At 31.5% G+C, this 26,896-nt stretch overlaps 1 protein-coding gene across 2 annotated transcripts; it reads left to right on the top strand.

Moving 5' to 3' along the window:
• The first annotated feature begins 11,239 nt into the window (after positions 1-11,239).
• LOC129917824 (ATP-dependent DNA helicase DDX11) lies at positions 11,240-26,838 on the top strand. 2 transcript variants are annotated; one of them, XM_055998000.1, is made up of 5 exons: positions 11,240-13,069; positions 20,647-20,844; positions 20,908-21,367; positions 21,439-21,649; positions 26,725-26,838. In XM_055998000.1, exons 1-4 carry the CDS (start codon positions 11,330-11,332, stop codon positions 21,618-21,620), a joined length of 2,580 nt encoding a protein of 859 aa, XP_055853975.1. In that variant the 5' UTR covers positions 11,240-11,329; the 3' UTR covers positions 21,621-21,649; positions 26,725-26,838. The 2 variants fall into 2 exon arrangements, with proteins under 2 accessions (XP_055853975.1, XP_055853974.1); XM_055997999.1 differs by lacking the exon at positions 26,725-26,838 and having other exon boundaries at positions 21,439-21,670.
• The last annotated feature ends 58 nt before the right edge of the window (positions 26,839-26,896 follow it).

The raw sequence follows: 26,896 nt of genomic DNA on the forward strand, positions 1-26,896 counted from the left end.
TTTGGATCCCTCTTTTTGTTCTTTTTTTGGCGCACCGTTCTTCCGGGATGGAGTATTGCCTTCCATACGTTTGGCTTTTAGTGCACCGCCCGTGGCGCAATTGTAAGTTCATGTAGGAACATTGAAGCTGTATATACTAAAGCTGCAAGTGGCAAATTTTCCATATCTAGATTACTGCTTGAGGTTATTCATGATGCATGACTTGGTTATAGTTTGTTTTACACAAATTTTTCTCTTCGCTTAAGATTCTGTTTTTGATGATGTTTTCTTATTCCGAAATTGTATTCAGATCTTATTAGGGTAATTCTTGCACTTGATAATGCTCCTGCTTTCTCTTTCCCTTGGGCTTCAACTTGCCCTTCCTTAACTAACTCTGGATAATAACCAGAAGACACTGTGATATTAACCGTAGCAACCAATCATATTTTCCAGACCTATATATATTCGATACCACCGAGAGAAATAGTTGATTTGGGCTTACCGGTCCAACCTGTGATACTTACCAATGCAAGAAGTGATATGATTCTTGTACATATTCTTCTTGTCGAGAAAACCCGTGATACCTTTGCAGGGAAACATTCAATACGTACTTATACTGAGACAAACTATGTTACTGTTGCAACTTATAACACTTACCAGGACAACCCGTGATTCTTAGCGGGAAAACATATGATAGCTAACTGAGAAACTCGTGATACTCGTCGGGGAAAACTGTGTTCCTCTTACTAACCTGAGGAATTTTGTATGTTTACCAGAAAAAGCTGTGATACTTACCGGAAAAAACTTATGATCAAACTGATAGGTTTGATCTTACTTTTATGGCTTCAAACTTGGAAAATCCACCATTGACCAGATATCCCTGAGAATGAGAAGAGCGGGCCACAGGCCACGCTTGCTCAACAAACGCCTCTAGTCATCTTACACTGCCGCTCATCTGAATAGGTTCACATTTTAGTTCATTTTACATTTGGCCTGTCTTGGTATTTAATGCAATGGCACATCTTTTTTATGTATGTAACGAGAGAACATCTTTATGCGCTTAGTTTAGGAGAAAAAAAAATTGTCTTGGGGCCTACCGTTCTTCTCACACGGTAGCTAGACCAAATCTAGTCATAAAATCAAGCATATTTTTTGGCTCATCTGAATAGGTTCAAAAGCAAAAATGTTAATAAATGATAAGTTAAGTTGCATGGGTCTGTTGGACTCAAAATTGTGTCTGTCAATAAATCTGATTGTGTATGACCTGTAAGAATGAAAACGGGTCGTGAAAAATCTTTAGGCGCGGAAAAAATGTGGAAAATAAAAGAAGCCTATGATTTATTTGCGCAATATCCAAGGGTATAGAAACAACATTAAAAGTCGATGTAACTCAGTCACAACATGGGCCGATAGATGTGCAATGATCAGAATAGCATGACTTCGAGCTAAAAATTAAGCTGAAAACCGGTATAAAATGCAGTTTAACGACGGCAAAACGGGTTGTCAGAAATGGTAAACATTTGAGGAGAACAAAACTTCGCAAAAATTACCACTTTACAAACCACGAACAGAAACTCACCTCCAATAAAAAAAAAAGATTTTCAATTCAATCAAAATTTTATTGATACGAATTTGAACCCAAACTTTAGAACTTTTTACACTTTTACATCTCAGTACTTTTTGTGCCAGCATAATTTCAACATAGGAGAACTTGGCTCTTTTTTAACAGTATGTTTTTGTTGTGATTTGCTATTTCCTCATACAAAACTTTTTATCTGCAATTTCAAACAGAGTTTTTTTTACTATTGGAGGTGAGTTTCTGTTCGTGGTTTGTAAAGTGGTAATTTTTGCGAAGTTTTGTTCTCCTCAAATGTTTACCACTTCTGACAACCCGTTTTGCCGTCGTTAAACTGCATTTTATACCGGTTTTCAGCTTAATTTTTAGCTCGAAGTCATGCTATTCTGATCATTGCACATCTATCGGCCCATGTTGTGACTGAGTTACATCGACTTTTAATGTTGTTTCTATACCCTTGGATATTGCGCAAATAACTGCTTACTAAATTTTAACTTGTGTTTGTTTTTGTCCCAATGCATCGTTGGTTTCAGTCTAATTCAAAGGCTTCTTTTATTTTCCACATTTTTCCGCGCCTAAAGATTTTTCACGACCCGTTTTCATCCTTACAGGTTATACACAATCAGATTTATTGACAGACACAATTTTGAGTCCAACAGACCCATGCAACTTATCATTTATTAACATTTTTGCTTTTGAACCTATTCAGATGAGCCAAAAAATATGCTTGATTTTATGACTAGATTTGGTCTAGCTACCGTGTGAGAAGAACGGTAGGCCCCAAGACAATTTTTTTTCTCCTAAACTAAGCGCATAAAGATGTTCTCTCGTTACATACATAAAAAAGATGTGCCATTGCATTAAATACCAAGACAGGCCAAATGTAAAATGAACTAAAATGTGAACCTATTCAGATGAGCGGCAGTGTATATTGAAGATACATATCCATGTCATATAAACTCTTTTTGCTATGACAATATAAGAAAATAACAGTGGATAGGTACTTAAGTTACCTAAACCTTTTTTCAAACGTTCTCATCACTCTTCAACTCATCCGTAATGAGAACAAGAATATTTCTAAAACTTTTAGAGAACATATTTTTTTGTATCGTTTTAATAAAACCGATTTCGATGATAGGATTATTTTATTTCCATCGTCACCCTCCAAAATAATTCAATGGACTGAAATTAATGACAAATCTAAAGCGAACTAGTTAACTCGGGTTAGAGTGCTAGATGCATGCATATTCAACTGAAAATGAAGAACATATTTTTTTTTACTCCACCCATTGAGTATTGTCTCTAGATACTTCTGTCATCATCACCATAATGTCAATCATAAAAATAATCAGAGTTAACTCTGGATTGACATAAGCTTACAATTTTCATAAATGATATAATCATGACTTAACAAATGGCTACACCTTCTTATCACCAGCGTTGCCGCGAAGAAAAAAGCAGAGAGGGCCATTTCGGAATTTTTTGAGGGCCATTTTACAAAAGTGTGGGCCAAAACATCTACAATTTATTTAAAATTGTGTTCATTTTTTTTTGTTTAATGCATTAATGGCATGTTTTTTGTTCAGTTAAATGACAGTAGAAAAGAGTCTGCCACATATAGATATTTGTATTGCTTTTAAGTCTAAGTGTTTTGTTATAGTTTACCCTACTATTCTGCTTCAAAATATAGATTTATGATAACTTTGACTATTTTTTTAATTTAATATCAAAATTCGGGTGCGAATTTTTGCGATTAACAAAATAATTTGCAAATGAAATTTTCACTTTTAGTAAAAATCACTCATACGCCCTACGTTTTTATTTACTGGTTGTTAACATTTTTAAGAAATTTTTTAATTGAACTTAATGCATTTGGATTCACTAAGCCTAAAAATCACAATGGTTCCTTTCTAGAAGCTCTAATACTTTAGACATTTTAATTTTTCACATTTTGGGTGTATGAAATTTCATACTATTTTTTCAGTTTTTCTTATCACAAGCGTTCTTAAAGTTTTGCTAAAAAAAAAATTAATTTCATTGCATAAATAATAATTTTTAGCAAAAATAAATTGTTTTACTTTAAAAAATAATTTTGTCCAGGTTTGTGATCGAAATACTCCTATGCGTGACGTGAGAAAAATCAAATTACTAAACGAGATAAATTAATGAATTGAGTATACAAATACATACATATTAATTTGTGGTGGAAACATATTGTAGTTTCGATGCATAGTGATGATTTATATTTAATTTTGTAAAGCCTTCTAATTATTACTAAGCACGATATGAAGATAAATCTACTAAAATTTGGATTCGTGGGCCATTTCTGATTGGCCCGGGCAAAGGGCCAAATTATAAAATAGGGGGCCAAATGGCCCGATCGGGCACTTTGTGGCAACGCTGCTTATCACCCTCGTGCCACTTCAACAAAAAGATCATCCGAATAGAAATAATTCCTGTTTAAGTCCGCACCATGACTGCACTAACATTTGAAATGCACCACCCGGACTCATGTCAATCACATTTGTTCCTGTATAATCCTTCTGCTTCCGTCAATCACTGAAAAAGAGAGGACATTTAAAAAATTAAACTGCATTCCAAAAAAAACTTAAAAACGATGACAAGAATAATTTTCCAAGAAAAAAAAAAGTTAATATACGCGATTTTCATTTGACTGCGTTTTAATAACCGCGAGCCCATTAGAAAGCCGACAAAAAATTTTTTTTAAACATAAACGCACCACGATATTTCAACAAAAAAACCCACACATTGTTCATTGGGTTTTCCAACACGAGGCATTGCATTTTTATGATGATAAAAATCTGAAAATGTGGTCGAGGAAAATTTCTACCCCACCAACTATACGCAGATTATAAAAAAGTTGAAAAGTTCGTACAAAAGAAGGCTAAGGGTTGTTAGATTTTTTCACGGTTTGTGTCAAAAAATGTTTTCCATCATAAACGATTTACGGTTGAAATGTAAAATTAAATTTAAAAATGTAAATAGAAAAAAAATCTGAGGGTGGTCTACACTATCATGTTCACCCTCAGAATGCTTTGCTTATGCTAAGCCGTGACGAGTATAACAAAAAAATTGATGGATAAAATATCAGTTTGAGATCAACAATCAAAATATGGTTAAACAGATTAGTAGTGTAAACAAGATCTAGTATCTGAGAATATATGCGTTGTTTTTATAACCTAGGGGCATTCATTGATTACATTGATCGTGAGATTAACCATGCATGGATTCACTTGCGAAAATTGCATATTTTGTGCAAATATTTGAAATTTGATTAATATAGTGCATAAAATTGAAATCTTGTAATTTTTGTATAACTACTTTTTTTAGACACTGAAAATGAAATAATAATGTTTTGTGTATAATACACCTAGACCTTGCAGCATATATTTCTTGTGCGAGAGGTGGCCGAGTGAGGAGGTCCATTTATAGCGATTACAAATATTTAAGTCTGCATTTTTGTATCGGCATCATTTTTGAGAAAAAGTGCAATAACAATGTTCACTGAAGCATATTTATAGGGAAAAACCGAAAAAACTGCCAGATTTCTTTTTATTCTAAATTCAAATAGTAATAAAAGGTCTAAACCCTGATTTTTCAATAATCAGTAAATCATACAGTGTATTAGGGCGTTCGTTATTTTGGAATCAAGTTCATAAGTAGAAAAACTGTTTCTAAATAATAAAAAAAAAAATCCTCTAATTTTTTCAGATTTTTATTTTGACACTAGATGGCGCCCTGTCTAAACCTCTGGTCCTAGAAAAATGGTTTATACCTTTTTGAAAACGTTGTTTAATGTAGACAAGAACCTCATCAAAAAATTTCGATTGAAGGCTATATCTAAAAAAATGGCCTTATAAGTCAACACATACCTATTTCAAATGATAAAAAACTTTAACCCTCTTGGGGCGCCACCTAGTGTCAAAATAAAAATCTGAAAAAAATTAGAGAATTTTTTTTTTATTATTTAGAAACAGTTTTTCCACTTAAGAACTTGATTCTCGAAAAAAAAAAAACTAAATAACAAACGCCCTAGTATGTAGGTATATTTAATTTACGACCAATTAAGGTTTGGGAGTACCGAAACCAATTATAAGGATTATTGCACTTACTTCTGTAATTTGTTTTTGTTTTTTATCTTTAACTTAAGATAAATATCACAGACGAGAGAAGTAAAAATGAAAATAAAAAAATCTATATGAAATAAACTAAGTAAACTATCACAGATAAAAAACAAAAATAAATAACTAAACTATAATAAACCTATCAAAGATAAAATAACTAATTAAACTGTAAACAAAATATCACAATTAAAAGTTGCAAATAAACTACATAAAGATAACACAGATGATCAGTGTTAATAAACTAAACAAAAAATAAATAAATTATGATATATCACAGATACAAAAAATAAATAAATAATTCTAAAAACAAAATCAGGTACCAACCTACAAGTAAAGATTGAAAATATCACAGATTAAAAAAAAAAAAACTAAACTACATAATTTGACTAAGGTCCAATTTATTGAGCCTCCATTAAACTTTGAAATTTGTTGTTTTAGTTAAAACCTTTGATAATCTATTGACGTCTTTAAGTTTCCATCATTAAAAATACATTTAATTCACTCTGCTCTAGTTAAAGTCTAAACTTTTAATGGAAACTATAAATTTAAAACACCATTAAAAATATACCAGGGATTTTTTATTTTTTGTCAAAAGCTACGATTTTGTCAAATAAAATATATTTAAATTTGAAGATTTGAAGGCTAAACAATATAAAAACAAAAAAATGATGGCCCATAAGTACATATTTTGCAGCTAAAACACCAGACAAAACAGACGGTTTTACGATATACCAGTGAAAACCAAAGGCTGAAAATATTGCAATTTTTGAGATGATTAGTTTCACTAGTCGTGTAGATATCCTCTAGTAGATCTACTATATATGTGCTCTTCTGCGATCTGCAAATTGGATAAGAAATGCATTAATTTCTTTGAATTTTGTTTCTATTAAAAATCTCAAATAAAGTGTTGTCCATTTAACCCTCATACTCATAGATTCAAACATTTCTGGCAAGCCTATAAATATATTCTTGTCTGACGAGAGAGAAATGCTATTAGTGACTAAAACCTGAAGCAATTCATCCCTATAACGTACATGCCGTTTGAACTAAAACAACACAAAAACGACTTGTTCTGTAAGCCAAAATTACCAATTACCATTTTTCCATATTCATGCATGTTTCATTAATTTTTAATTGTTAACTGACACTGAAACTTTGTTTAATAAAATAATAAATGAAATGACATTTTACGCTAATGAAGAGTAGTGAATAAATAGAAATCCTGTTTAAAACTTCCATTTGCTCTAAGAATCTCTCTTAAAAGGTTGAATTTGGTGTTTTAACTAAAACGACTTTTAAATTTAATGCTCAATTAGTTAATGATTCCAAATTTCAAAAAAATTCTTAAAAGAGACTGAATTAAACGAATTTGGTTTTTAATTTTAAAATTCTTTTTTTTAATGGCGATTTAAGTTTAATGGAGAGTCAATTAATTGGGCCTAAGGCTCAATTCATTTAAACTCCATTAAATTTAAAGTCGTCATTAAAAAAGGGAAATTTTAAAATTTCTACGTGATTTGACAGATTTCTTATTTTTAATGGCAATTTTAAAAATATAATGGAGAGTGAATAATTTGGGGCTAAGTAAAGATCACAGTATTAAAAATTAAATATCTACAATTTTACTAAATACACTGAGGGAAAATGATTATATGAGATAAATCATGGTATTCGCAATTCACTGTACCAGCAAAAATTCTTTCCTATATTTCTATTCCTTCTAACTAGTTCCGTGTGCAATATGCATTTAAAAGACCTTAGGTCTTACAGACATATAGTTGAAATTATTATTATATTAAACAAAAACAAAAAAAAAAAACAACTTATACTATGTTTCCACCTACGCTAAATCCAAAATTTAGCTAAGTAGATTTAGAATAAATCTCGAGATTTATTTTAAATCTACTTCGCTTATTCTCAGATTTGGGTTCAGCTACCATAAATCTAAGATTTTTACCTACTTTCAATTCGAGATTTAGAATAAAACTCGAGATTTATGCTAAATCTACTTAGCTAAATCTCGGATTTAGGGTAGGTGGAAACGTAGTATAAAAATCAACGAAAACCACGTTGATTCAACTATATTTTGGAATGATTTTGCATTGAAGAAGAAATTATTAAAATTAATGTAGAACATCAAAAAGAGCTTTAAAATTAGATTGGTTATAGCGTGTGTGTGAAAAAAATTGTTTAACCCTCTACTGCATGAATTAATATTAGCGGACGAAAAAATTAAAAAATGCTTTACATGGGTTCTTTGGTATTGTTTTAAAACGGTTTTCATTAAAAAAAATTTGTTTAAATTAATTTGTTTAAAAAAATTGTTTATAAGCCAAATTTGGCTTCGTATGCATTAATTAAGGGGTAAGAAATTTTAATAATATTACATATTCAGATTATATAAAGAATACAATTAAAAATATCAAAAGATAAATATTTATCATTTAAAAACAAAATAAAGTAAAATAAATACATTGCATTACAAAAGGTTAAGAATTAATTCAAATTTGGCTCATTTTAAGACATGGAACCGAGAAAAGCAATTTATTTCTGTCCGTTGTATATATTTTTTCTGTTTCACATTCTTTCCACTGTCGAAGTAAGTCTTGTTCCAACATTTTCAGCCACTCCCAGATCTTACAAAAACTAAAAAGTAATAAAATGACTGAAAAATATTACAGGTGAGCCCCTCTCTCCAGTGGCGTAGATAGGGGGGGGGGGGATCAGGGGGATATATCCCCCCCCATTGATTGGGATCGATAATTGTACAACATAACCAGTCATGAACAAATAAGTTAAAGAAACACACTCTGAAAAAAAAAACGCTATGGATTTCGAGTTTTTGATTAGCTTAAAGGTTATAAATATGGTTTACCAACTCTCGTTGCCATGAAGTCGGAGTTTCAAAGAGTGAATTTAGACTTGGTCCAAGCTTTGGATCTCGCCAAAGATTTAAGAGATCAACTAAAAATTAAACGGGCAGAAGGCGACTCATTTTCGAAAGTGTTTGTAGGTTCCAAAAAAAAAATAACTGAAGTCCTTGACATAGGCTTCAAACATAAGAGAATAGTGAAGTGACAAAAGAATCGTTCGAACCCTTCGGTTCAAAGTACAGAAAAGAATATTTTCGTGTTAATGTTTTCAACCTTTTCTCGATTTCTAAATAATGAGCCTTGAAGAAAAATTTAGAAACCATGAAAACATAATAGAAAGGATTTTGGTTCTTTCCAAGAATTCTTCGTCTGAAATAGACAAAGCAGCTAAAGAATTTAATGAAACTGTTGAGTTTTACCAAACATTTGGCTGCAGGACAATCTTCTATTCTTCCACCTAGAAAACAAGACCACGTAAAATAGAACAAAAACAATAAGATTTCCTTATGGTTTTCATCCAAGAAGGAAATATTATTTTAACAATCGGGTTTTCCTTATTGCAAAATTTGAAATAATAAAATTTTTACTAAATTTCAAAAAGATTTTCTCCATGAAAATAATATTTAATAAATTGCTTCATAAAACAGTTCAATAAGAAAATCTGTTAGTTTTTAGGTGGTCCTGGTCATATTTTTCTCTGTGTGAAGAATTAAAAACTCAGAAAAGATATTTTATCAGAAGGAATAATACTTCCTCTATGAACTCATTAAAAGCCCTCGATAGCAGCCCCGAAGAAAGTTTTCCTAGTACCCATATATATTTTATTAAAGATATAAGTTACACTGCTGGTTTCAACGTCAACCACCGAAAGAACTTTCTCCAATTTAAAGAAAATAAAAACAATACGAAGAAACATTATTAAAACTTTAAAAAATATTTGCGAACTAAATCTATCCCCCCCCTTAGCGAAAAGCTATCTACGCCACTGCCTCTCTCCCTAACATTTTTGTGGTTACGCCGCTGGAAATGGTGTTACATGAGAAAAATGTCTCTAAAAGCGAAAGGGCTTCATTTCTGAAGTAAAACATAGCTTCCAAACAAAATAACAATGTAAACAAACAAAAGTTTCCAACAAAAAATTTAACAAATTGTGTAGATTGATAACCCCTTAATGCATACGAAGCCAAATATGGCTTCCGTACTTTTTGCCCTCCCAAGACCAGGCCAATAATTTTTTTTCAATAAAAATTGGTTTATAGCATACACAATTAGACAATCGATCAAAACTAAATTTTTAATTCCACTTTACTTTCCAAACAAACGCAGTAATTAACACTTAAAGTATGAATATATTCTACACTTTCGATTTCAATGCACACGACTGATCGACTCACCTGTGATCATAAAATACACCTTTATTTTGTGTCGGACACACGAAAAAACTATATCTATGGGTTCTCAGAAACACAAAGAAGAGGATTTTATTTAATCTTTACCATTTTTTTTGTAACAGAGAAGAGAAACGTGCATACAAACAGACAAAACCATATTTGGCTCCGTATGCAGTAGAGGGTTAACTTACGGCCATATTATTCACTAGTTTAAAAATACATCTTAATGCTACCCTAAATCTAAGATATGTACCTACTTTCAATTCGAGATTTAGAATAAAACTCGAGATTTATGCTAAATCTACTTAGCTAAATCTCGGATTTAGGGTAGGTGGAAACGTAGTATAAAAATCAACGAAAACCACGTTGATTCAACTATATTTTGGAATGATTTTGCATTGAAGAAGAAATTATTAAAATTAATGTAGAACATCAAAAAGAGCTTAAAAATTAGATTGGTTATAGCGTTTGTGTGAAAAAAATTGTTTAACTTACGGCCATATTATTCACTAGTTTAAAAATACATCTTGATGTAAAGAATGTCAAATGTCGAAAATAAATCCAATTCCATAATATTCACTACTTAAATCCAATCTTAAATCCAATTTTTTAAATCCAATCTCGTTAAATCCAAACAAATTTAAACTGCTCTCTGGAGGTCTGTTTAACTTTATAAATCCAGATGTAAAATTCATTTTGACAGTGTTCAGTTGTTTTTTCAAGTATTTTGTGAACAAAAAAATAAAGATAAATGCAAATTATACAACATTTATTGAATAATGACATAATATTTTTTGAGTGAATAATATGAACAAAAAATTGAATAGTTGGATTTATTAAATTCAGGGGTCAAATTACGGCACACGATTACGATCATACGTTAACGTTTTTACTATTTGTGCCTCTATTTAATTAGTAGAAAATGATAGAGACACATAGCAACCATACGTAATTCGACCCCAGATTTAAGTGATTGGATTTAAAATTACCTTTAATCCAAACTAAATCCAGAGTGAATAATATGGCCGTTAGCATATTTCTCACGAAACCACGACTAAAGTCAAAGAAACACCGCTACTGAACTAAAACAGAACATCACCAAAAATATCCGTAATATGAACACGACTAACTGCAATAAAATTTATATATTTTGCTGAATGCAACGACCAACGAGTCTCGAATCAACCATTTATATTTTCAAACTGTCAACTGTCATTTAAACATCAAAATTCTAGCACTTTTTTCATTCCTCATACTCATCGTTTTTTATTTTTGTTTATTTTCAAATCATTTGTTATTTTTTTTCATTTCTGATTACTTTTTTTAATTTTTCTGTATCCTATTTGTTAAGTGTTTTCGCTCTCTATGTATTCACCCAAAAAGAATCTCCCAACTCCACAAAACTATGCATTCCCCTATCAACCATATCAAATCCAACAAAATCTTATGGAATCTCTCTACGAGATTCTGGAAAATAAACAAATTGGCATATTTGAAAGTCCAACAGGTACTGGCAAATCACTCACTTTAACCTGCGGTGCTCTTCGTTGGCTATTAGACCATGAAGCTTTAGTCAAAGAAGAATTACAACAACAAATCAATGAATTAACTAACGAAATAAAAAAACTCGAATTAGAAGACAATCATGCAACAGATTGGATAGAATCACACTTCCAAACTGAAAAGAAAAAAGAACAAATGGTAAGCTTGCGAAAAACTTTTGATATTATTAAAGAATTTGAAAAGAAAATCGAAGATCTAAAGGCCAAAAAATCGACAGAGAAAAAATCTGGCGTTAAAATAACAAAACCTCCAGAAGAAGTCTTATTTGAGATCGACAAACCTCTCGAAAATGACTTAGAACTGGATGAGTTCGATGTCAATGAACAGAAAGACGATGAAGAAGACAATCTCCATCGAGATGTTAAAATCTTCTTCTGCAGTCGAACTCATTCCCAGCTTTCTCAAATTGTCTCTGAGATCAGAAAAACCGAATACGGCAAACAAGTCCGATGTGTTTCTCTGGCTTCCCGGCAAAATCTTTGCATCCATCCGGAGGTGAAAAAACTCACTTCTGGAGCATTGATCAATGAACGTTGCTTGGATATGCAACGTTCCCAATCAAAAAAGACTTGCTCCGATTCGGATGGCCAATGTCTCAAGAAATCCCGGGTAAAGCTTTCTTCCCATTCGAAATGCCCTTACAAGTCTCAAAGTCACATTGAAAATCTTAGAGATTCATCACTTGTCGATGTATTGGACATTGAAGATCTTGTCACTGCAGGGAAATCCCTGAAATCATGTCCTTATTATGCCTCCAGGTCGTCAGCTAGAGACGCCCAGATTATAATGCTTCCATATCAACTTTTACTTCACAAACGGACTCGTCTTCAGACGGGAATTTGTCTTAAAAACAGTGTTGTCATTATCGACGAGGCTCATAATCTGTTAGACACAATCTCGAATATTTATAGTTCCGAGGTGAGCTTGTTTCAACTGTCGGCAGCTCTTGGACAGATGACTGCATACAAAATGAAGTATTGTTCACGATTCAGTACTCAAAATCTGCTCAAAATCAATCAAATGATTTTTATCACCAAGAGACTTACTAAAATGTTCACATCCTCTGGAAAAGAATCTCACAGAATGTTAAGAACTCATGAACTTATGGACGAAGGAGAGTTCTTCAATATCAATTTGTATCATATTCTTGATTTCTGTGAACAGACACGATTCGCTCAGAAATTGCAAGGATTTGCTAAGCGAATGAATGCTGAACCAGCTCCAAGTGAGAATATAGAACCACCGAGAAGTGGTACTATTGAACTTTTGAAGAAACTCGAAGAAGAGAAATTATCTAAGAAAATTAAGTCTTCGAAAAAGGGAGTGGATGTTGTTGTGGAGGAGGTGAAAGTGGAAGTTAGGAATGAAGCTGTTCCGTTGGTGATTCGTCCACTTTTGGGATTTTTGGAATCGCTGACAGAATGTTCGGATGATGGAGGTGTTCTTATTACACAAAATTCTGATACAAAACAAGCTACAATGAAATTTATTCTTTTGAATCCGGGTGGACATTTTGAGGAGATTATAAAGGAAGCCAGATCGGTAAGGATGAATGATTTATTTATATTTATATGGTGCGGGGAACTAAGTCTACTGAGGTAGTTAGTTCCCACTCAGTAGGAACGAAACCCACTTTAGTAAAGTGGAGTTAGTTCCCATGCTAGGTGGGAATGTAATTCCGGAAAAAAACGTGAGGTCTTCGTTCTTTCTGAATGTTAACTTAATTCCCATTTCACCAAGAAGAAGCTAAATAAGAAAAAAAAAAAAAAAAGAGTCTCGAGTTTTTAATTAAACTTTTTACAGAATCTTGAGTGTAACAACCACGGAACTAACCGCCGTTTATGTTAGTTTCATTTAATTTGGAATTTACATCCACGGGACAAGGCACAGTTTAGTTAATAAAAAGTGTTGTTATTGGCGCCTTACTGGCGACTTTACATACTCTAAGCGGCAAGGTTTCAGTAAGTTAAAACGACGACGACATTGGCGACTTTAAATATCTTAAGTGGACCGCTCACGCAAGTTCTTTACCCAGCTTAGGTAATGTGAGATCGGCAGGCAGACGCAAATGTTTGTATGTTAGCTAAGTGTTATAATTTGGCAAACGCGAAGCGGAAAACATTTAATATCATGAGAATCTTTTTAATTTGTGCAACCCAAACGCGAAGCGGAAAAAAATTTTGCCCATGGGAGAATCAATTTTGAGGTGTGAAAATAAAAATTCGCGCGAATTGAATTGATTCTCCCCTAGGCAAAATTTTTTTCAGCTTCGCGTTTGGGTTGTACAAATTAAATAGATTCTCATGATAGCAAATGTTTTTCCGCTTCACCCTGTTATCAACTCAAAAAGAATACATATCAAAAATATTTTCGAAAAGACTCTCACTTTCCATGATCTACCGAAAAAAATAAATCAAGACCGGTTCTACTATTTCATCAGCAGTGGTCATATTAACTTGTCTCTTTAGGTACTTATACGCAAAAATTAAAAAAAAAAACAAGTGGGAAATGTTTCCCGAAATTGTTTTTTTTTTACTTATGTCTCAGTACTGAGGGACATACCTAAGTCCCGAATTGAATTCTAGTAAAGTGGGACTTAAGTTCCGAAAAAAAATCGGGACTTATGCCCCTGCGCGTTTTTTTTTTTTTTCTACTAAAAAGTATTTTTACGAAAAATCATGCTTATTTGATTACTTTCGTTATTCGTTATTAAATCGTTGTTGAAAATAAATTCTCTTTTAATTTTTTTGAGTGTGTACTAGGTTCCCATTAGAGAGTGGAATTCAATCCCACCTTGAATGGGAAAGAAAACCACTTTACTAAAGTGGATTTCGTTCCCACTGAATGAGAACGAAGTCCCTCAGTGGACTTGGTTCCCGTGGACTTAGTTCCCTGCACCTATTTATATACATATTTGTTTTATTTCAATATAAACTCCTTTTCATCAGAATAGGTACACAAATTTCATAGTTGTGCTTGAGCTAATAAGGGCAGTGCCGGTTTAAGAACTACCGGCGCCCCTGGGCAAGAAGTGGCGCCTCTCAAAAAAAAAATTCAATTAAAAATTTTTTTTTTAAACTCACGAAAAAAAACAATAGCAGATTATGTGATTATGTCTTACCTCTCATAAACTTGTAGCAGGATTCTGAATGATTCCCGACGCTTCGGGACGACCAATCGAAAATGACATACCTACATAAGTATTAAGTTTGTTCGTTGTGAGCTCTAGGGCACTCTGGGTCGCTCCGAATTCGTTGTCAAGCGTTTTTTGTAGCTCTTTTTCAACCAGAGTTATTTCCTCTGTGTTCGATGTTCGCTCTGTATGCACCCTGAACAACTCTGGGTATTTTGTCAGAGTGGAGGAATTCAGAGTTATCAAAATGAAATCAGCTGTTTAAGAAAAAAAAAATTGTTTGGTGTGCGAAAAGTGATTTGTCGTTTGTGCATACAAAATTTGTGTGGTAAATATGAGATTTTTCACGAAATTCATGAAATAAGAAACTAAATAAAGTAAAAAATGTCAAAACAGAAATCAGCTGATGAAACTAAAGCTCGGTTTTCGGGATTTTGATTTTTTATATATGTATAGGGGCGCCTTTGTCAAAATTAAATTGGTTGGAGGAATATTAGGATTGCTTTAGTCTTTCAAAAGAAATTGGGACGCCTTGTAGATGAACGAAGATTTTGGACACCATTGTTCTTCCGGAAGCCAAAGAAATTAACCCAAAATTGGAGGGCGCCTTCATTCTCCAAAAAGTATAGGACAAAAAATACGAGCGCCGTTGAAAAAGTAAAATAGAAACAAAATTGGGGCGATTTTGTGAAAGTAAAAATAAATATAACATCGATTGGAAAGACTTCGTTATTTATATAACTTTTGTAAAACTTCGGGGCGCCTCTCAATTCTTGCCCCCCCCCCCCAAAAAAAAACCGGCCCTGAATAAGGGTTTATTGTATTTTGATTGTTTAAGATGTTAGAAAAAAAGCAACGGCTAAGATGATTTCTAAATGAGCCATATCTTTCCCATTGTAAAGTAATTTTTGGAGAAACATTTATTTTTTTCTTCATCAGAATAGGTGCCTACACCCTTTTTATCTTTAATGTTTTTGTGGATTCGGGGGTAAAAAACCATGAATTGTAATAGAAAACTGCAAAAAAAAACACTCTTAGACGAGTAAGTTTTGGTGGATAAACGACAAGAATAGAAGTGAAAAACAGTTGTTATTTGTAATTTTAAGACAGTAACGGCCAATCTCTTCACAGAGTCCTAGCGCTAGTACCGGTCCTAGTCCTAAAGTTAATACTCAAAGTACTAAGTTTCTTCACTAAAGTACTAAGCCCTAGAACTGTCAATTTAGGACCGAGTACTAGTTAGGACTTGGTACTAGCTAGCTCCTCAAAATCTGCTAGAACCTGGTTATTATACCAATCGTTAGAACTCAAATCGGTACCAAGTGATTTCTTCACAAAAGTAGTAAGCACTAGTACTGTCAAATTGGTACCGAGTTTTACTTCGTAAAAGTTAGGACCTAAAAATCGACAGTCTAGCGACGATAATACTCAATTCGGATTGATTTTTTGCATTTATTTTAAAATTTTATGAGCATTTTTTAGCTTTGGTGTCTTTTGAAATGTGTAATTTTTGAGTTTATTGATTTTCATTCTAATTTTGGCATTTTGTAATTTTTTTTGAAGATTTTTTTTAAACTGCAGGCAGTTTTTGAATAAATTAATATGAAACAAAATCCTTGGCAGTGCAGAAGATTATCCATTTCTGATAGGAAAACAGTTTATGAGAGCATTAATGGAGCCACCTGCATACAATTTTCACTCGGTACTATTTTACGGGCAGAGGTATCAGTGATGGCCGTCGACATCCATCTACAAATTTCCAACACAAAATGTTTTTGCAAGATAATTCTATTTACAAATAGTATTGCAGACTATGATCCAAATTGTCTTCATTCGATTCGCCCAATGACTACTATAAAACATAACTGCACCAAAACAATAAAGATTCAGATTTAAAAAATGTTATTTTTATTGAGATAGGTCATATATACATATATGAACATCAGCAACGCAAACTGTCTTTTATTACTTACATATGTATTTTAATAGGTTTTTCTTTTGGTCGGCGTTTGGTTTATCTGTTGCTTTCCCAGGTTATTGAATTAACCACTAGTCGTTGGTGAACTAGCTATCAGGATTGCCGGCACTTATGTACAAAATCGTGACATTCTCTTTGTTCTTCATTGTAAAGGCTCCTATTTAATTATCACAATATTTTTTTTATTATTTCAATGGTAATTTCATTAATGGACTGTTTTTTGTCTATTATCATTCTGCTGAAATATCAAAATAAAATATTTCAAGCATCAAAATATTGCTTAGAGGATATAATATATGGAGTGCTTGTTCCTATACCTAATACATTGTAACGCCATATGCATGGATAGGGGTCACTGCCTTCGTTTTTCAATGAGAGTCTGGTTCCGCAGCTGTGAATAAACACGCTTGTTGATGACAGCCATCAAATGAAAATAAAATGGAGGCATGCAATCATCAAAAACTTCAAGAAACTACAGCCCTCTATAAAAGCTTCAAGGAACTAACAGCACAAGCACTCCATATATTATATCCTCTAAAAAATATTGTCAAAATGACAGTTATACCAGTTTTATACGAATTATTTTTTAGGACCGAGGTGCGTTCTTTTTCTAACAATAGTTAACTATTGTTAACTATCGTTAACTTTTGTCGTTCCTAAACTACAAAATAGTTCCTAAACTCGTTTTGAAGTGTCAAATAGTTACAAATCGTAACTATTTCCAACTCACCTTCATGATATGAGTTGAACATTCATGAGATTGTTGATGTGTCAAAGTGTATGTTTTGTTTACAAAACAAACTCAAAGATTTTTTTTCTTTTGGAAATAAGCGGAAAAATAAAAATAAAAAGAGAGTTTGTAATTTTTTGATGAAAGATAATTTATTTTGAATAAAAAACAATTTTTTTTTGTTATAATAATGGAAATAAAAGTATTCTTAAAAGGTGGTTTGACAGTCTAACAATCTCTAACAATAAATCGTTCCTAAATGATTTGTAAAAAATCTAACTATTTCTAACAATGGCACTTCAACAATAATTTTTGACATAACAACGATCGTTGACTATTGTTAGAAAAAGAACGCACCTCCGCGTTGTGAACTTAGATCAGGTCCTATAAATGTGAAGAAATGCTCAGGTACTAACTTTTTGTTAGGGCCGAGTACCAAACTTAGGACCTGGTCTAGCTAGACCGGGTGCTAGGCTGGCTTAGGACTAATGTGAAGAAATTGGCCGTAAATGGAATGGTCAACAGTAAAATGAATTTTGAAAAGACATCATCACTTAAACAAGAACAGAATTGTATTCGATTAAAGATTTTGAAATTCTATGCAACATGAAAAGTTGAAAGAGCATTATTTCATTTTGATTTACTTGATAAGTTAAACTACCAGTTTAACAAACATTCTGCGAAAGGAGAAACCATTTTGAGCTCTACTTCATAGTTAAAAAAGAAGTGTTAAGGCATGGAAGAAAGTTTAGTTTAGTTTAGTTTAGTTTAGTTTAGTTTAGTTTAGTTTAGTTTAGTTTAGTTTAGTTTAGTTTAGTTTAGTTTAGTTTAGTTTAGTTTAGTTTAGTTTAGTTTAGTTTAGTTTAGTTTAGTTTAGTTTAGTTTAGTTTAGTTTAGTTTAGTTTAGTTTAGTTTAGTTTAGTTTAGTTTAGTTTAGTTTAGTTTAGTTTAGTTTAGTTTAGTTTAGTTTAGTTTAGTTTAGTTTATTTGCCATACGCCATTTAAGTAAATTACAATATTTTACAATTATATACAGTGCTGCTAAAAACAATCCGGATTTTTTTGTCACTTTCATCAAATAAAATTTTATAACACAAAACTGAAACAAATTATTTTTTTAGTATTTTTTCTAGATCGTTTATATACCAGTTAAGCAATTTCAACAGAAAATAATGATGTTTAACACATACAAAAAATAAGGAATGTTTTGAATGTTTTAAAGAACATTTTTTTGTGTTCAAATTCCTTAACTGATTTATTAAATATCTAGAAAAAATATTAAAACAATATTTTAATCCAGTTTTGTGTTATAAAATTTCAGTTGATGAAATTGGCAAAAAAATCCGGAATGTTGTTCACAGCACTGTATATTTTTTTACATTATTCTCAATAAATAGATTATAGGGATTTATTAATTATATTATGTTTAAGTTATTTTGTTCAAATTATAAAGTCTTTAGCATGAGTTACAATCATTCTTTTAAACATGTTGATGTTGGTTGCATTTTTTATATGTTGTGGAAGCTGGTTGAATGATTGAAAACCGGAATAAAATGTTGATTGTTGACCTCTTGTTGTTCTCATTCTTCGCACTACAATGTGATCTCTATTACGTAGAGAGGTATATCACATTTCTATTAGTTGGTGCACTTAAGTATTCAGGACACATGTTATTTTTAATTTTGTAGATAAACGTCATTGTCAAAATATAGAGTCTTTGGTTTATATTGAACCAGTTTAATGAATCGTGCATTCCTCTTATATGGGCATAGTTATCACGTTTTAATATAATTCGCATTGCTTTATTTTGCAAAATCTGCATTCGGTTTTTTTGGGACATATTAAAGAAGTACAGAACACTTATACAATACTCGAAATGTTGTTTTATTATGACGTTATAGACTTTTATTGCACTGTCTGTTGAAAAGCTATTTCTTATTTTTCGTAGCACTCCTAACTTTTTGGATACTTTTTTTACATAGGTAATCTGTATGTTCATTCCACGATAGTTCTTTATCTAACATCACACCAAGATACTTTATATGGGACACGATTTCAAGGGGACAGCTATCAACGTGAATGGACAATTGAGGCGGTAACATAGAGACGTTAAGTAACATACACTTTGACTTTTCCATATTTAATAAGAGACTATTAATTTTTAGCCACTTATGTATTGCACAAAGATCTTCATTTAAATTGTTCAAACATGTTGACACATCACGACCAGAAATACACAAAAATCCATCGTCTGCAAAGAGTTTGAGCCAAGAATGCTTCAGTGCCTTTTCCATATCATTGATATAAACAAGGAACAGTATAACTCCAAGTAAAGTTCTTTGAGGTATACCAATATTAACTGGTATTGGCCCCGAAGTTACTCCGTTCACTCTAGTTCGCTGAGATCTGCCTTCGAGAAAACTTTGGAACCAATTAGTTCAGTTCCTCTTACACCAATTTTGGATAACTTTTGGAGCAAGATAGACGTGTTCACAGTTTCGAAAGCCCGTTTGAAAGTAATCTATTATGATTAAATTGATTTTGAATTTCAAACGTGAATGATGGTCACAATTATTTGTAAATGAATATTTAAGAAACTTTTTTCTTAATCCTCTAGTATTTGTGAACCAGTTTACTAGGTTTTTCAACAGGACCACGCCTTCTCCCACAAAAAATGCTCAGTAAAATATTGGAATAGCAAAATTAGGAATTACTTCAGTATCTGCTATAGTAAACAGACCTGAACCTTGTTGAAAAAAGGTAGAAATGACTAGTCCGAACCGATAAAATGTTTCGTTTCCTGCCATCAACAACTACTCACTGGGGTTGACCCAATCTTAAGTTGAGGTACTAGGCAACCACCAATGTTCACGATGTTCAAGGGGAAGTGCTAGTATGAGTTGATAGGCAGGAAATGGGTTTAAATGAAGTTTTGCTTTAGTAACGTATGCTTTCTGTAAATCTTTGTGGAAGCAGAATTATTGGTTGGAAGAGTACCACATATCTATGAGCACGGGTTTTCAATCTTTTGAAAATTTCAACACTCCTATCATCGTTTTCAATACTTTGCTTCCTAACAAAAAGTACCTTGGAAGATATCTCTAATACTCACTTGCCCGGTGAATATTAATTAGAGAGATAGGAGAGTAAACAAGCACACCAAGTGCAGTTGTAGCTTTTGGTTTCTAAAATATTGAACATAATATTTCTTGTAAATTTTAGTCTCTGGTCCCATATTAAACTGATCCAATATACTTTCACTATGTTTTTTTTTTCAGATCATAATAGCTGGAGGTACAATGCGTCCAACGGATGAGCTCACAGATCAGCTCTTCAAATCCTGCCCTGAGCGAGTTCATCTTAAATTCTATGACCATGTCGTATCTGAAGATGCGGTTGCTCCTTTTGTCATACAAAAAGGCCCAACTGGAAAAAGGTTCCTCTTCAATTTTGCCGAAAGAAGGAAACCAGGATTGGTAATTTAAATTAATTTTATAACTTTTTTCTAAATTAATTAAGAAGAAACTTCTCTTTTACAGCTCTCCGAATTAGGTATGACTTTAAGGAATGTTTGCAATGTGATACCAGCTGGCATAGTGTGTTTTTTCTCGTCCTACGATTATATGGATTTAGTTTATGAGCATTTTGTGAAGGAAAAATTCATAGAGCAAATCTCACAGAAAAAACACATATTCCGTGAACCTCGCGGAACTGGGGGTCAATCGGTGGAGAAACTTCTAAGCGATTATGCTTGCGCAATCAAAAACCCAGATCGCAATGGGGCACTACTTTTCAGTGTCGTTGGAGGGAAGCTAAGCGAAGGTTTGAATTTCGCTGATGACTTGGGACGATGTGTGATTGTTGTCGGAATGCCATATCCAAATAAAAATTCACCAGAATTGCAAGAGAAAATGAAATATTTGGATGTGACATTGAAAAATGGAGCTGGTGCTGAATATTATGAGAATCTTTGTATGAAAAGTGTCAACCAGTGTATAGGTAAAGGAAGAGTTCTTACAAATAATAATAGGTTTTTTGTATTCTTTTTATTTGTTTTATATTAATTGCAGGTCGTTCAGTTCGTCACATCAATGATTATGCTTCAGTACTACTGATCGATGAACGATATGCAAGTGAAAAAGTGCGAAAGAAACTACCCCAATGGATATCTAGAAATTTAAAAATTCCAGCTGCCTTTGGAGTGGTTCAAGGAGCTACGGCTAAGTTTTTTCGACAAAAACGAATAAGTTGATAACGGGGATTTGAATGTGATTAAAAACAGTATTATTTTTATTCCATGAACTTGTATTTGTTTTTATTTCAACGAAAACAAAAAAGTGACCATGGAGTCATCATATTTGGAAGTGAAGAACCTAAATACTTGCAATGAATACCTCCTTGATTTATAAGTGGAAGCTCTGACAAAAGAACATAATCTTTTATGTCCATGTTCTGTTGATTGCCTGCGATTAATTAAAAAAAAATGTATTTTCCTCGTAAATGGTTCCTACAACTTACGAGTTTGATGAAAACAAAAACCTTAATACTTTTGGCCAAAAAATGTCTGTCTTTTTAAGAAAACTATTTTTTCAAAAATCTATTAATGTAATGTATTACAATGCTTATTATTACTTTTACTAAGTTCAATCTTTTTGAAATGGAATCAGTGAGCTAGTTCAAATAAATTTTATTTTTATGAAAAATATGCATTCAAATTATTTTAATTTGTAGTCAAAAATGAAAAATAACTTCAAAATAATGTGTTTTATTCACTCTTCTGAAAGCCTTAGTCATTTAGTTGTGTTTTTAAATTAGTTCGTTTATTAAATATGCCTTTATACAGGGTGTCCGGTAGAAAATGGATAAGCCTGAAATGGTTGATAGGTGCACTTTTTAATGTTCTGAAACCGAATAGAAAAAGTTTCTATCGCAACCAGTTTAGAAAATATTAGCTTTTTTTCGTTCAGTGTACTTTAAATTTCATCAACTTACGTTTTCTTTAACTACAACCACGAATGAATGAATTTTATAAATTTCTTATTTTTATAATTTTCTACAACAATTGGCTCACTACATAAGAAGTTAAAAAATTTTAAAACTGTTGCATCTTTTCTTTAAAAAAATTTTGAAATTTGTTTTTCGATGCAAAATGTGAAAAAAAAAAATTTATGAAAATTTTCAAACACCTGTGGTATAAAAAAAATCCATAGGAACGTAGGTGGCCAACTTTTTTAAAAATATGCGCGTCCAAAGGGGATTGCAGAATGGTAAAAGTTTTTATCAAATCTAGAGTTACTAGGTAGTTATTGGTACCAAAGTGCAAAAAAAGCCTATTAATTTAATAAATTATTTTAACTGTAAGATCTTAAGTTTTTCACATTGCTGCCACAAATGCATGGATTCCATACGTTTTTTTAATCAGTCATATTTTACAATAATTCTTCTTACACATAATTATTAAAAAAGCGTTATAACCGTTGAACAATGGCTATAAAAAAAATAATTTAACTTTTTTTTTTAATGCAAAGTAGAAAAAAATATTTGTTTGCTCAGTTTAAGCATGGGAATACAATTGTGCATCGGGACAGCTTGTTTTGAGTTTTGACTTCTTAATGATCTCGTTTTAAAGAAAAATTGAGATTTTCGGTCCCGTTGGCCCAATCCAACCTCATCAAAAATGTTGCAATGTTTTCGAATTTTGTTCAATTCCCAATGTTATTGGGCTACGAAAAACGTCCAATATTTGTTAGATGCAATTTAATTTACAGTTAATATTGTGAGCCACTTCTTATTTTATCTTTTAAACTGGTTATTAGCAAATTATCAAAAATTTTAATCAAAACTCAAAAATAATAAAAAACATCTAGTAGAGTAACTAAAGCAAATTATTAGGGAACCCGGCCGAACAGCTCCGATTTTGACGATTTTTTTTTCAAACGTAGGTAATTAAAAATACTTTAAAGTCTATAGATTAAAAATTGCCGGTGTTGCCGTATTGTTTTTTAAAATTAAAATTAAAATTTTTTTTAACAAAACCATTTTTTTTGCTTAAATTTCATAAAACAAATGATAGCAAAAGATTCTCTAGGTAATTTAAGGAAAATATATAAAAGGCAGTAAGGGACAATCTTCCATCGTTTAAGCGATAAATGCAATTTTCTAACATTCTGACCTCAAACACAAAAAAAAATATTTTGAAAACAACGGCAACACCTACAATATTTTAAAATACATTTTTAAAAAGCCAGAAGCTCATTCTTATCTCTTAAATTTAAATCCACTAAATTTGATCAAGACTTTTTGAAAAAATGGTCCTCAAACTCAGAATAAAAAAAAAAAATTATATTAGAAAAATTTAAAATGACTTTTTTCCAAACTATTTCTAATAAAATATGAATTTATTTAAAAAAAATTTTTGGCCATAAATATTATCAGTTGAATTTCGAAGCAAAAAAGGTAAAATATATCACACTTTTGAAAAAAAAAAATGAAAAATTACTTCAATTTCAATGGTTTTTTTTATTAAAACTGAATTTTTGCATTGAAATAATTAATTTTCTCAAAGACTGTGGTAAATAGGAACTTTAAATTTTTGCTATTTAACTTTCAACAGTAAGGGTTATTAAATGAATAAAAAATAATTTTATGTTTAGATGTTGAACTTTAAAAAAAAAATAAGTTACATTTTTTTTCAAAACTTTTATTAAAAAAAGTTCTTCGAAAATGAAATACTTTTTAATTTTTTTCATAAACCGTAACACATATTGACATTTCCTTTTATAATTTGAAATAATAATAAGTGCGGCCAAAAAAATTTGAAAATAAATGCATTTTATATTACAACCAAGTTTAAAAAACGACATGTTAAAATTTTTTCAATAATTTTTTTTTCAAAAATCTGAGTTCAATTACCATTCTCTCAAAAGCCGTTCATTCAACTAACTTAATTTTAATTTTACATATATGACTTAGCTTCTAGCTTTTCAAAAATGTATATTTGAATATTGTAGGTGTTGCCGTTGTGTTCAAATATTTTTTTTTTGTGTTTGAAGTCAATTAATACGAAAATTGCATCTATCGCTTGAACTATGGTAGATTGTCCCTCACTCCCATATATTTTTTTTCCTTGAATTTCCTAGACAATCTTTTGGCATCAATTAATTTATGAAATTTAAGAAAAATTTGTTTTTGTTCACAAAAATCTTTAATTAAATTTAAAAAATCAAAACGGCAACACCGGCAATTTTTAGTCTATAGACTTTAAAGTATTTTTAATTACCGACGTTTGAAAAAAAAAGATCATCAAAATCTAAGCTGTTCGGCCGGGTTCCCTAATATTGCCAATTTTTGAGCTTTAGTTACTCCACTAATCAAGAGAATTGTTCTATGGAAGATACCGTCAATCACCTGATTGGTTTAGACTGCAGCTCGAGATAGAGACAAACAGAAAAGCACACAAACAGATGGATAACGAGACCCACTTCTTCGCGTTCTTATCTATGTGGTGTATGTCTATCGTAAGTATAAAAAATTGTTTCATTGTTCGTTTGTGATTTTATTTTTACAAATCCGCGAGGAATGGCTTAAAATAAACTATTTAAAATAATCTTGAATGGAATTCATCACGTTTAATATTTTTCTAATGATAATTTAACATTAAAAAAATTAATACAAAAAATAAACAAAAATAAAAAAATGTTTTCGAAAAAATTGTTAAAAAAAACATCCTTTGGTTAACCCTATAAATGTGAATCACTGTGAGAAAACAAAATTCGAAAACTGTTCCCATACGTATTTAGTAAAGACAAGAACCAGAGGTAGAATCAAAATGTGGTAAGTCTGTTGAGGTTTGATTATGGTAAAAATGATTTCAAATAATCGAAATAAATAAATCAAAAATGACGTTCGGAATTTCTTAAATTTTGATCACTAGCTCAAATATAAAATATTTTAGAAAAAAAATGAAACCCAAATCGCAAATTAAAAAAAAAAAAAAGTTACATAGGTAATTCTACAAAAAATAAAAATCCGAAACCAACTCTATCAAAGTCGACTAATTTTAAATTAAAACGGCCATTTTATTTTTTGAATATTTAAAACTTTACTCACCAGAGTACAAACTCAACAATCTTACCATATTTTGAATTCACATCCGGTTCTTATCCATACTTAATGGTAATAATTTACAAAATAAATTCAGTCTCACAAAATTATGCTGCGTTTGTAGGATTTTGAAAAATGTATACACATTTTGTCCGAGTAATTTTAACAGGTTCAGTGGTGCTGATTGTCTAGCCGCGGCCTATTAACAAATTCGTTGGGGTTCAAATCCCATGTGATGAAACTCTCGTTAGCCACGTGATTAACCCTATATCCTTGGGTACATCATGCCAGAAAAACAAATTTTCGAGGGAGATTGAGTCTCGTTAAGGAAGCCCAATAATCTAGTAATATCGATCTTTGGGTGCCACGACATCAAATACAAAACAATAAAAACTGAGACACATTTCTTTTTAATTTTTGTGAACAAATGGATTTTTTTCTTTAATACAATATCTTTGTTTTTTGTATGCTTTTACGAAATTTTTTGTTGGACCCTTTTTTCAAACTTTCTGATTTTTTTTTAGCAGCAACGCTAGCGCTGCTTTTGCATTAGAAGTGTCAACAAAGTGATCATTTTATTCGATTTTGGTTTGCTACACAATTTTCAAAATAATCATTCTTATAAAAAAAACGACTTCTATTGGCCGAAATTTATATCATGGTTTTGAAATGATTTATTCAAAATTGGAGAACCAAATTTAAATTGGTTTACCAAAACCCAGTCGTATCTTCTGAGGTAACAAAAATAAAAATAAATTATAAAAAACGAATTCAGAACAAAGTCGGTTGAAAAAAAAAAAAATGCCATGCCCCATCCGAGAATTGAACTTCGTACCCTTGGATCACTCGTACCTAAAACAATGTCCAAAAAAGCCACGGCTGACTTAAATTCAATTAAAAAATTGTAATTTTTTTTCTATGCGCTCGCACTTTTTCAAAGGTAATAGTTTCTAGTTTCTTTTCATGCCAAGTGAAAAAAAAACTTTCTTTTGTATTTTTGTAAAATTTCTATAAACAAGGCATACGGAAGTAATTAGAAATTTTCTCGTCAATTTTCAGAACTGTATGAACAATTTGTTCGTTGTTGCAATGTTATGTTTGATGTCGAAAGCTTGGCCATAATAACAATCAATCTTTAATCTTAATTATTGTATTTGATGTTGAAGCAGAGTTTTCCTTCCATGCAATGCTTAGTTTTCTTTGGTGACTAAAATAAAACAACTTTTATTTATATTTTTGTTTTTATTTTGCAGGTACAGGAGTAGAAGATTTATATATGGATCATCAAATGAGTACTAAAACAAAGTCGAAAACCATGCGAGGCCACATACTAAAACTCATAATCCTAATGCGAATAAAAAAATAAAACATCAATAAAAACAACATTCATTTTTTTGTTTGTTTTAAAATCAATATTTTTTTTTC

Source organism: Episyrphus balteatus, chromosome 4, assembly GCF_945859705.1.
Source record: "Episyrphus balteatus chromosome 4, idEpiBalt1.1, whole genome shotgun sequence".
NCBI classification, from domain to species: Eukaryota; Metazoa; Arthropoda; class Insecta; order Diptera; family Syrphidae; genus Episyrphus; species Episyrphus balteatus.